Source organism: Schistosoma mansoni, chromosome W (genome assembly GCF_000237925.1).
Source record: "Schistosoma mansoni strain Puerto Rico chromosome W, complete genome".
Classification (NCBI taxonomy): Eukaryota; Metazoa; Platyhelminthes; class Trematoda; order Strigeidida; family Schistosomatidae; genus Schistosoma; species Schistosoma mansoni.
The window spans coordinates 52,713,263-52,726,424 of NC_031502.1; the positions used below are offsets into that span (position 1 = coordinate 52,713,263).

Sequence of the window (13,162 nt, forward strand, 5' to 3'; positions counted from 1 at the left end):
AAGACGTGTAGGGATATATATATTAGTAATAGCATTTATTACATCATTGATCAATAAGAAACGTTGTTTTTAATTTTCAGTGCCCCAAAACGAAGATGTACAAATTTTGACCGATTACCTTTCATCTCTGGTGAATACAAATTTAGAGCGAATTCGCTCAGTACTTATACTCCTTGATAGACTTATAACAAAACTTGCACATCCACCCGATGGTAGTTGGAGAAAAGCATATCAATCAATACTTGATACATTAACAGAATCAATTAAAGAAAAGTACAGTGGATTCAATTTGAAACTTCGACTAGCAGAGTAAGAAAACGTTTCCAATGTTAAAACATTTTATATAATTTTCTTGCCAAGACTGGAACGCAAAAGTAATATAATTTTTCAAGAATCCGTTTTGAATGGTATTTTTTAAACAAGAACTGAAAATACGTAAAACACCACAAAACGATAGGATAGTGCAAATAATTTATTGCAATCTGGTAGATAATCTATCAATCATACCGTACAGGCAACCAGTGAAAAAAGTTAATACTCATAAAATTTTTGTACAGAGTAAAATTAAATCATTCATATGTACAATTTACCTTCGGTGATGATCGTGATGTCGACTCGAAACTAGACGATGGTTAGAGTGCTCACGCAATATACGACCACTTTCACCATTTGGTGCAGATCGCAATGATGAACGATGTTTGCTTTTATGTGACTTATTATAATCCATTCGGTAGGCATAGGGCGGTGATAAATGACGGCGATCACTTTTAGTTTTTACTGGATTATGATGAGTCGGGGAAAAACGAGGTTCATCACTGAAAGAAGATGTTTGGGAATCCTCTGATGAGGAGCGTGGAATATGTTTGCGTTTATTATTATAGTTTTTTCTGCGATCGTGCACACTGATTATGTGTTTGCTAGGACTTGAAGAACTATCGCCTGTTTCAGAGCCAGAGGATGATATATCATTTAATTTTTGTCGATAATTACGAGATTTGGAGTTATTTGTCAATAAGTTTATTGAATTATAACGGTTTTGATCAATCTCTCGGTCAGACGACGAAGACGATGAGGAGATCGAATTGTAATGATGCTTTTTAGACGAATATTTGTGTCGATGATGTCGACGTCTTTTATCTGATTCTGTGTTATTAGATGGAATATTTGAGTAGGCAGCTGGTCGAATAATTGGTCGTCTTTTGCTCTCAGAGTTTTCTTGTACAGTTCTACATAATTCAATAAACAATTTAAGATTATTCAACAATGAAACAGTAAAAAAAAGAATTTCATCTAAAAACCAGTAAAACTATCATTTCTCATTTCCCACCTGTGGCAAATACGTTTCAGTATTATCCAGACAAAGGACGTGGGGCAGTGACTCGTCTACATAACCTTTCACACTTATAAGATTGCAAATTAACTTGCAGTTTTAATACACATAGCATGCAGATACATGAGTTCTGCTTCTTCAGTTATTATCAAAACACATAAACATTGATACGAGGAGGCACCAAATACATATGTGCCACACAAATCACTCGATTTGTGTGAGGGCTGGAATACTGCCCGGGTGCCCAAACCGAAGCAGGTGGCTTTTTCTTAAAGGGCCACTCCCCGAGCCTTCGACCTAGAGATCAAATCCACAAAGCGGTGGAGCAGCGTAAGGAGATGCAATCCCATGGTAGCCGGTGACAAACAATAGATTCATACGCCATTTTTTCCTTCAGGATCCCGGAGCCCATGTGCACGATTGGTTTGGAATCAGGGTTTTCCAAATTCCCTAGGTGGATTCTATATATCCACCATCCTGGTTACAGCGCTGGGCATTCGCTTTTCATCCTATGTATTACGTAAACAACACCGCCGCGAGGCAGTGAGTAGGACTTCCCTGGCACAGCCTGTATACGCGCGGCCATGTGAGAGCATTTTAAGGAGAGCAGACTCTCCTCATCCTAGCCTGTACCACGGGCATTCGGGTGCTCTTCAGCTAGGGCAGACCAACAAGCTGATTTGCGTAAGTTTTTGAACCAATATTGCTTGCAACAAGAGAACCTCAGCAACACAATTCGTTACAAATCCTGTTTCTACCACGTAAATTTCCGAACTATAGTCACTATTAACTTCCGTATAAAACAAAGTTGATATTTCGAACTGTTTGTAAGTACATGGATCCATTTTAATTTAATTTCTAAAAAATGTGAAGACTCTTGTCCACATGAGTAATTCAAGATTATTGACAAAATACCAAGGAATGTAAACAACGGACATTACCTACAACCAGGAATGACAACTCCATTGTTGGCAGTATATATTATATATTTCTATAATGGAGTCTTAAGAAATGAAATTAAGCTTGTGAAACTCAAAGCTGAAATTTTCACAATATAGTAGGGGTACCGAGAGCAACTGCCTTGGAGAAAGTAGTAATAGCTTACTTTACTGAATCAAAATGGGTCAACCATATATTACTGGGTGAAAATTAATGTCCTACATATACTCATTGCGACAACCACGAAGAATTAAACTTAGAACACTCCACATTCACAAATAGATACCAAGTTTGATTTCAGGTTTACTTGGATCTGGGCTATTAGATAGTATCACGAGCCTCTACAAAAATGGTGGCCTGAAGATTGTGTAAACTACCACCAACTGTTAGTCTATAGCCTACCTAACATTTTAGACTGAAAAGTTACATGGGTTAGTAATGACAAGAAAAGATAAATCCATGAAATATTTCCTATTTGTTAAACTTAATCAAAAGAAGGTTAGTGGTTTTCAGGCCCATAATCTGTTAAAAAATTTAACTGCAAATAAATCCAGTGTCATCTAAAAAAAGGGTATAACTTAACAGAAAAAATAGTTTAGCGAACTTCAGTCAGTCAGCTACAACGTAGGACCAGAAAATATATGCATCGGTCCAAGTTGCCACACCTCATTAGCACAATAAGATCAATACTAAATTCTTAGTAGTTATCTTAATGGTACAAATATATAAAAGAAAGATTGTATATAAGGATATAATACAGGAAGAAAGAATACAGAAAGAAATAATTTTAATCTCATAGTTTAAGGGAAGACAAAGAGTGTATCCATTGTGACTGATTCTCAGCCATGTCACCCAGAGTCTTCAACCATTGGTTACGATAGTCGCACGGACCCCAACCAAGTATTCTGCATCTACCAATATCCGAATACTATCAAAGATGTGTAGTTAACCGACGCGCGTAATTATGTGACCAAATGTGCAGCAACGTCAGGAAGCATGAAGATACATGTATGAAACTGAGTCATAAAATATGAAATGATTATTTGACCCCAACGGCTGAGTTGAGTAACCAGAAAAGTACATGATAATTCTACGTGTACTCATGAAAGGACACGTCTGAGTATCAAACTGACATTATTAGGTGGCTTAGGTTGGAAATACTTGTTTAGCAACAAATTACAAACATTTATTGGAAAGAAGCTTACCTATCAGGCTTCTTATTCGAAACGTCGGATATATTATCTATTTGATTAGGTTCAGCCAGCTGTTTTGGAGATCCTGGTGAAACATCTTCACTAGGTTCGCATTTATGTGGAACAACTGACGGGTCGGTACCCACTTTTGACAACTCGTCTGTGATCATGCCAGATTTCGATGCTGTAATCGTTGCTGCGACCGCTTTGGCATTAGCTAAGGCGCTTGCTAAAAGCGAGTTTGGGGCGAAAACAGTAGTAATATCTTCAGGCTCAGCTTTACTGTCTACTGACTTCATATTCCCATTAGGTTTGTTTTGATTCTTAGATTTGGACAAATGATTTTGGGGTGAGTTATAACCGAAACTGTGGTCGGACCGAGTACTTGGGGGTGTTGTGACGGTCTGTTGTTTCTTGAGCTCGTTTTCTCGTTCCTTTGCTTCTGCCTGAGATTTCCTGAGTTGAGCTAGAACTGACTCAAGTTTCCCAACATCTACCTTTGGACGAGCGTATAGGCGCAGCAAACACAAAGCGATCTCGTGAACAGATTCTTCGCTCACGCTAAACATTTCCCACCAAGCTGGGTGGCGTGGCAAAGGAATGTTGAGCTTACATGATGCCAGATAAATGCAACCACATGCAATTGCTTCCGGAAGATAACGAACAAATATATCAGTTCGAAGACTGTCGTTCATGTAATTCCTAAAGTACGGAACGTTTTAGGCGGAGATTAAGAATACTAAGTTTTAGATCTTCTTAAATGATTCACAATAAAGAGATACAACAATTATAAACCTTATTTTAGCCTTAAGGAGACGTATACAGACACACAAAATCTTCGATTTGTAACTTACCGAGGTACGGCTATTTGATATCAAGAAACCAAAACAACGGCTTCAATTTCTGAATGTTATTTTTATTTTGCGTATTTTTCACGGAGTTGCTAAAAGTTCGGTAGTTCATTATTTAGTTAGAAGCGCTAATCATAATCACTAAGTAGTCCGATTTCTGAAATAATACTATGTAATTGTCGTCTAAAAGTAGTTTAGTAAAATAGTTTATTTCATCACACTTAATTAGTACTAACATGTACCAGATTCATTGTCCCGTCTCTAGAACAAGGACTAAACTTGCAGTCGCCTACTTGATACACTCCATTCTACTAACTAGTGAAACAATTATAGCCTCATAATCATCTGACAAAGGATACCCGGGAATGTTAAAAGATACTTCGAATTCAGTGATGTAAAACTCGCCTGTCTTAAAGGTCGAATAAAATCAGTTTTGCGCACAACCAAACCCTGTCCTAATCATGTTTCAGTCTGCAAGTTAACGATGCAGTACAAAATTATATAACGTATTCTATCTTCGTATTTCTCTATGACTGCATTTTGTGACCCACACAAACCACCAATAAACAGGGAGGACAGTTACACTACGATCGATAAACAGGGAATTAACAAACAAGCAAAAACTAATATATTTCTCACTTAAAAATTACTTTTAATATGCTTATTTGTTACATACATTTAATGAAACAAAGTTTTAAGAAGGCACAAATGAAGTGTTTATAACCACTCTCAAGTTAGAACTTCTGGTTACTCTATAAATTTTTGTGGCTTACGATAACCATACGAAACTACGATAGATACTATAAAAACGAATAATACAAATAAATAACGACCACCAAGTGGGACAAGTCCCATGCTTATTTTTATTAAATGATGACCGCATTGACAGTCGTACCAACTGCAATCAAGGATTTTGCTGCAAAATGCATTGATACGACACCCAAAATCAGGCCCTAATTGGTTGGAGAATGAGTGATTCATAAGCTAATTTCTTCCAATTGCCTATGACATTTCATCATGTTTGTTTTGTGTTCATGTCTCATACATATGCATGCTACTCTTTCACATGAAAAATCTACTAATTTAGCTTCTAATCTGATCTCTGATTTCTAACCATTCATCGGTTTAAATTAATGATACGGCCATCACTCGACCACATTATATCTCTAAGTCTATCTATCGATTAGCGTCCTACTCATCGATTTTACATATCGAAAACTTCGTCCAATAAAACCAAAGGAAACTCTCTATGACATGGAGTACCTGTCTGAATTTAGACCGACTCAGTTATCTTCCAAACTATTTTTACGCTTTAACACATGGCATCCAGATTTGCAGCACATAACAGTACAATCTGCAACCAAATAAAGCTAGACTAGGGAGCGCAGATAAGCACTTGTAGCATTAATAAGACGTGAGGATGGTATGAAGTCTTTCTTGATTTAGCAAAGCAACTTTTTTGTAGGCTATCCTTGATGTTTGATTGGTCTCAAGTGTAACACCACAAAGATTTCGTGAAACCTACATTAAGTTAGTGGTTAGGGGCTCAGGCGAAATGGAAACAACTACCAACTGTTTGGTGATAGTTCAGTCCCTAGAGCAACAAAGCCTAACACCACCAAAGCAACCTAAGGGCTTGTCTACACATCATTAGTATTTGGCGGTGCTTACAACACCTGAAGCACTTCGAAAGGCAACTTGGGTCAACTTTTCAACTTCCATCAGACTGTCTTGTGTATCTCGACAATTGGATGATCATCTATGAAATAAAGCAGAGGTAGGGAAGAAACTTAGTACCATAAAATGTCTTTAGTAACGAGGGAAATATTTTACGTTAAGATTTAAGGGACGATCAAGTGGCCGGTTCTCAGACATGTTGATGTCTTTATCTAATAATTCCGGCAACCACGTAAGCCCTAACCAAATAGTTTGGATCTACCAACATAACCCAGTTCGCCACTGGCTTTGTGAACTGATGCTACGCTGTGATCTGGTCACTCCTAGCCTCCTAACAAATCACCCATAAAACATCAGACACCGTCTACGTATGCCTGTAGCGCATACGTAGTACATATATAAAACATCAACTAATTTATTGTTATGAATGGGTGGGAACCTATGGTTTCCCTGTTGACCACACTGTGAGAAGATACTTCTTGAGGAATTAATCGTCAGTTGTCTTGAATATATGGAACCTAAAGGATAGCATCCTGGTTCAAATTACACAAATTTCGAGAATACTTTCTAGTGTCCATTCTATGATATTAAGACCTTACCATCGTCGAAGGATATACGCGCGGCAAGGTTAGGTATGGTGTTTTCAGGGCTGACGTTCTTCAACCCTCTACCACCGATATGCGGCAGCGTCGATATAGATATTGGTTTTAGAGAGACACATTCCACCATACCCCAACAGTCAGTGGCAAGACATCACCTTCAAACCTTACGCTGCTGTTTTTTATCTTACCGTTCACTACCCGATCTACCTAACACAGTAAGACTAAAGCAACTAGTGTTTCCGCCAAAATATTTCAAGTGCATTACTGAAATAAGCAATCCATTCAATATTAACGTAGAAGCTGCAGCCGAATGCTTTGTATCAGAATTCGTTCTTCAATTATATAAAAACAGGGGTTTAACTTACAGGGCTATAGGACAAATGAGTAGTTGACATATATTGCCTTCTAAATTTCGTGCAACTGAGTCACTATCTTGACAATGGTTTGTCCAGAAGTATGCGTCACACTCTTTAAGCTCTTTATGTTTAGCTTTGATGACCAAATTTTCTACGTAAAAAGAAATATTGCTTAGATGCACACTAATGAAGTTGAAACACATGAGCGACAAGAATGGTCTCACTGCTTAAATTTGTTGCGACATTTAGACAACCAGCCAAATTCGAAATGGGATACTTATGATTTCACGTAGCGAGAGACGGCTCATGTTTTTAGTTTTATATGAGAAAAACTGACATCTAATCCTTGCTGTTAATTACAAGTTTGGCGTAATTTATGCGACTTGAGGCGTTATCAAGGCTGTGGCTGAATCATACCTGGGTGGAGCTTAGTTGACAAACATAACCCTACTAGCTCTAGCCATTGGGACACAACGGCATTACAATCTTAGCTGATTCGAGGTTGTTAAGAAAATCCTTACCAATCAGACAAACTAAAGCCTCCCGGATTCCCACACTTAATTAGTCCATTCACATTGCAACAAAGCATCTTTTATGGCAGCTTATTTCGTTCTATGATGATAACCACAACCCTATATTCTAACCATGACACGCGACTATACTCAAACTAATAACCTTTGATCCTAACCTTTTTACTTTATGCCGAAACCGATATATTCCAACTCCATTTCCATTTATAAATTATTTTGAAATCAAATATTTCTTTAGTTGACTTGTAAATCGCCTATGATTGTCTCTAGAAGTCTTATCAATGGTGAGTGCTAAATATGTGGAGCGACAACTGGGAAATCGGAATAAAAACAGTACCACATATGATTATACTAAAACCCTTAAGGAGATGGCACTTTCACATCTATAACTTTATGCAAACGAATCTAACTCACCAAGCAGTTTGTACAAGGTTTTTGTTGGTTTCATGGTCCAAAGCCTGTAAGTAGCAAATAACAAGCTGCAAAATATGGGTTATCTTTAGATAAATTACCTTATGAGGATGTTTGGCATGAACACAAAACCCCAATTCTTTTAAAACACGCCGTTCAGCCTTGATAACTTGGTTTTTAAGATTACTGTAACTTTGATCGAGAATCACAGGTGTTGGTGTTCTGAAATAAAAACCAATAATGTATACAGCAATACTTTTTGTCCCGAACTTGTCTTATATGGTGAAAAACATTGATTACGTCCCTAATACGTCTCGGAGACTCTTCAAGCTTTGCAGCCAGAAATATACATGCCATAGCGTAATGCTGGAAGCAAGTTACTAGACAAAAAACACCTACCTCGTAGAAGTGACGGACGAATGACTTGGAGTAGAAGAATCGCTGGTACAATACCTGTGCAGTTGCCATAGCAACCTGTGGTAGCCGTAACAAAACCCCTGAGTCTTGGATTAACTCGCAACCAAGAATCCTTAAGTCAATCTCTGTTTCATATTCCATCTTGTCCAACTGTGATGGGGTAGGGAATAAACGCTCCTCGGGTATAATAATGTTGTGAATGGTTAAGTTCACACCACAGTATTCCCAAGTTGAATCAGGCTGCTTTACAGATCGAGAACCCGACTCGGCGGCCATCATACTTGCAACTTTAAATGTGTCACACAAAACGTCAATCACTCATTAAAAGCAAAAACACTAGAAAACTGTAAAAATCTATTTCTCAACATCCTCATATGTTTATTATGCATCGTGTTTCTTTCATTCGTATTTCCTGGTAGATATCAGGTTATGGTTGTTACGCGAGCTAAGGACTAAGGATAACTTATTATGATTTACCAAATTCTTTTTTTCCTCTATTATCGTTCATATACCTAAGTTTTTGCCTGGAGGTGATCCACTGCTACTAGACACGGAAGCCCGTTAAGCGAAAGCTTCTATTCCGTCCTCAACCATTTCAACCGTTTGAACCACTTATAAAGTTGGTCCTTTGGAGAAAGTTTGATATGGACAGATGACTAAAGGCCTGAGTTCAGACTCAAATTTGCATTTAATACAGAAGGCCTACGGTCTGTGTTAGTCTTTTTCAAGTAAGCTGCTAAAATTGTCTAATCACCTCTTCGGTGAGTTAATTGAAGGTGCTAGCATCAGTTCCCAAGATTTGATGACTCTGCGTGAAAATATGGTTGCCACGGGTATTTAGTTCCTTCGTGGATTTTGTAAACACCTATGTTATCTTCTACGTTGTCTTGATCTGATGGAAAGTAAAAGAGGATATATCGGGTCCAAAATCACTTCTTAGTATTCTGTACATTTAAATCGGATCACCTCCTAACCTGAATTCAACAAGAGAAGGGGCCTAGCTTCTAAAGCCACTCTCTATCATAAACCCCGGGGTTTCGGTTCTGGAATTACACAGTTAGGCTCCCACAGTGCTTTTTTCAAGATATTCGGGTCACATTGTAGCGAATTATCTCCGAGATAATTCCTATGGCTTCGTATATCACTCATCCGGATAACCATCACTAGATAACTCTCAATGGAGCATAAATTTCAGAAGACTATACAAAGAGTTGATTACAGCTTATTATTGCACAACATAGATCACTAAGATTCAAGCACATAAAACGAATCCCAGAAGAAATGCAAGTGTGAGTGAATGAGAGAGAACAAACTAAGGGGCTGGTCAAAAGTGTAAATGATCGTCTGATGAACTGATAGTATTAAAGGACGTATATATGAGAAAGTGAATTAGTCATAGAGAGATTTAAGCAATTAATATTGAAGCTAATAAAACGGTTGTGTATATACTGTAGGGGCAGTGGAATGTCACTGAGCCCTAGCCAAATCATCCGGCAGTTGGGTCACTGAATATCGCACAGATCACAGATCCCTGTCAAGGTTAAGACAACCAATACGCACCAGTTAATCATACGCCATGGACTAGCCGGTGAGGTGGTGGTTTCACTAACATCTCTGCAATCATTCTTAATAATATATCTCCGTAGTCCCGCGTTTGTGTTAAACAGTCTTCGAAAGAACCATATTACTTTGATACATCAAGGGGCCAAATCACGTTAGGCTGTGAATGCAAGCTGTGACTTCGACGTTAGCTGTTGGTCACATCATCCCCTTCTACCTCAAGTAGGCTTCCAATCATTTGACATAGAACATCCACGTTGATGATCTACAATACTTTAACACGTGATAAAAAATGTGTTCACCCAGACACGATAAAAATTAACACGAAAAAAATAAACAGAAAGTTACTGCTCGAATCACACTGTCTGTTACTTAACAAAAAGGTTCGGCAATACTAAACGGCAACCAACTTGGGTCAAGTTGAAGTTGTACCACATTTTGAATAGTAGCTTGCAGTCTGAGCGCAGTTTTTATATCTGGATCTCACTAAGGTTGTGTATGTTATATCGAACATACTGGGACCAATATTGGAAAATGCTGGCCATAAGGCTCATAGGGTTTGGAACCCCTTAGCTACGGTCGCACGGCACTGTGCTGTGATTTTAAGCCTTTGAATCGTAGTTGTCTAGAGCTACGTGTGAGTTTCGACTACCGGCAATGACACGTCCACTATTCTCTTTTTCTAATGGCGGGTGCTCCACGTCTCATAAATAGGAGAAATCAGATTAGTAGTGAATAGATCTTTAAATAGGTCGTGGGACAGCACTCGAATCTGGTTTGTTCTCTCTCACAGTAACTTGTTGCTGATAATGTCTGGCCAACGGATCCGAAGTATTTTGCGTAGACAACTGTTGATAAACACCTGTATCTTCTGGATGATGGCCTTCTTAGTCCTCCAGGTTTCGGCCCCATACAGTAGAACTGTCTTGACATTTGTATTGAAAATTCTGATGTTGGTGTTGGTTGACAGGCAGTTGTTTTGAGTTCCAGATGTTCTTCAATTGTAAATATGCTGCTCTTGCTTTGCCGATCCGCATCTTCACATCTGCATCAGATCCACCGTGTTTATCAATGATGCTGCCCAGATATGTAAAGGTTGTTACATTATCCAAAGCTTCTCCGTCAAGTGTAATTCGATTGGTACATGTTGTGTTGTATCGGAGTGTTACGTCCTTGATTTGTCTACCCACTTTCGTGCCGAGGATAACTTGTCTAGTGTAGATTAAGACCTTGACGCAATAGGCTGACTGGCTTAACCTTGAGGCCAGTATGCGTGAGTTCGAAGTGGGGTAGAGAGACGAAAACTATCCTATCACATGATTGGCTGACAGTCACACACGAGAGGGAAGACAAGACAACTGGAACAGTACTCGCTTTATTCCAAGTTCCGATCTGGTACTCATTTCGGATTAGTGTAGAAAGATACATGAATAAATAGATGACTAACTCGACCACAACGTACAACAATCAGGAAAATATTATTATGTCGAAAACTGGGGAATTAAAGTAGAAAATAGAGTACAAAAGACTATGGCAGTGAATCCTACATCAAACGAAATTTTATGATCTGTAGAATAGACTAGGGACAAAATTAAGTGCTACTGTTTTACAAGCTTTGAATCAAATGAAATAACGTCCCCAAAAACAGCCAGATCATCTGCGAAGTCTAAATCGTCCAACTGCATCCTAATTGTCCATTGTATCTCGTGCTTCCCTCCAGATGTTGACGTCTTCATAATCCAGTCGATCACCAGGAGAAAGAGGAAGGGTGAGAGTAAGCAACCTTGTCTGACGCCGGTCTTTACCTCGAATGAGTCGGTGAGTTGTCCTCCATGGATGATTTGGCAGTTTAGTCCATCATAGGAATGTCCTATGATATTGACTATCTTCTCAGGCACGCCGTAGTGTTGTCCTGTCCACGCTAACAAACGCTTTCTCGTAATCAATGAAGTTGATGTAGAGTGATGAATTCCATTCAATTAACTGTTCCACAATGATCTGGTCTGTACATAATCGATCTTTACGGAATCCAGCCTGTTGGTCTCGAAGTTTGGCGTCTACGGAGTCCTTCATTCTGTTTAACAATGCCCTGTTGAGGACTTTTCCTGGTATTGAGAGAAGAGTGATGCCTCTGTAGTTATAACACTTGCTGCGATCGCCTTTCTCTGGTATTTTGATCGGAAGTCCTTCTTTCCAGTCTGCTGGTACTTGTTCTCCATCCCAAATCTTACTGAAGAGAATGTGGAGTAACTTTGCAGTTACTGCCACATCTGCTTTCAGTGCCTCTGCCGGGATGTTGTCTGGTCCCGCTGCTTTGCCGCTCTTGATTTGTCTGATGGCCATGCTGATCTCTTCAACTGTTGGTGGGCCAACATCGATTGGGGGGTCCGTGCTTGCCGCTTTGATGTTGGGTGGGTTCAGTGGAGCTGGTCGATTCAAGAGTTCTTTGAAGTGTTCTACCCACTATTCCGTCGTTCTTCAATGTCGGTGATTACCTTGCCTTCCTTGCTTTTCACTGGTCGTTCTGGTTTACGATAATTTCCAGCGGGTTTCTTCGTTGTGTCATACAGTTGTCTCATGCGTCCTTCTCTCGCAGCCTTTTCCGCCGTCGTTGCTAGATCCTCCACATGTTTACGTTTGTCGGTTCTGACGCTCTTCTTCACTTGCTTGTTTACTTCTGTGTATTCAGCTTGTGCCTTGGCTTTTTCTGCTATTGTTCGGCAGATATTGATTGCTGTCCTCTTAATTCTCCGCTCTTGAATCTTATCCAGTATATCAACAGTAATCCATTCCTTGTGATGGTGCTTCTTGTGGCCCAGAACCTTCTGACATATTGAAATGATTGCATCTTTTATCCCTTTCCAAATGCTCTCCATAGTAGTTCCCTCTCCATTGAGTGGATCATGAAAGGCCTGAAACCTATTGCTGAGGGCTATCTTGAATTTGTTGAGTTTGTTAGTATCCCGAAGGAAAGCCGTATTAAACTTTTGTGATGTTGTCCGTCCCGTTGTCCAATGCTTCTTAAGTTTTAATTTCATCTTGGTGACCAGCAAATGATGATCTGATGCTATATCAGCTCCTCTCCTGGTTCTCACATCCTCTATCGTCCTCCTGAACTTTTTGTTGATGCAGATATAGTCGACTTGGTTCTGCTTTGTGTGGTCCGGTGAAGTCCATTTGGTTTTGTGTACGCGTTTGTGTGGAGATATAGTGCCGCCTATGACCAGTTTATTGAAGGCACATATGTTTGCAAATCTCTCACCATTTTCGTTCCTTTCTCCCAGTCAGTCCATGTC

General features: G+C 39.2%; 2 protein-coding genes across 2 annotated transcripts in view; one reads left to right on the forward strand and one right to left on the reverse strand.

Moving 5' to 3' along the window:
- Smp_143760 (putative terminal deoxycytidyl transferase rev1) overlaps positions 1–313 on the forward strand; it is a gene marked incomplete at both ends in the record, with an annotated part of 39,067 nt that extends 38,754 nt beyond the window's left edge. Inside the window, one exon of the mRNA XM_018790121.1 lies at positions 81–313. Coding sequence (XP_018655495.1) covers positions 81–313 — 233 coding nt within the window. The remainder of the gene's footprint in view (positions 1–80) is intronic.
- Positions 8–8,585, reverse strand: Smp_039670 (putative cyclin l; the record flags this gene model as incomplete). The annotated part of the gene is made up of 6 exons (XM_018790122.1): positions 8–1,226; positions 3,475–4,164; positions 7,893–7,957; positions 7,991–8,111; positions 8,146–8,255; positions 8,289–8,585. The coding sequence occupies 6 exons, from the start codon at positions 8,583–8,585 to the stop codon at positions 587–589; spliced, it is 1,923 nt and encodes a 640-aa protein (XP_018655496.1). The 3' UTR covers positions 8–586.
- Between the last annotated feature and the right edge of the window lie 4,577 nt (positions 8,586–13,162).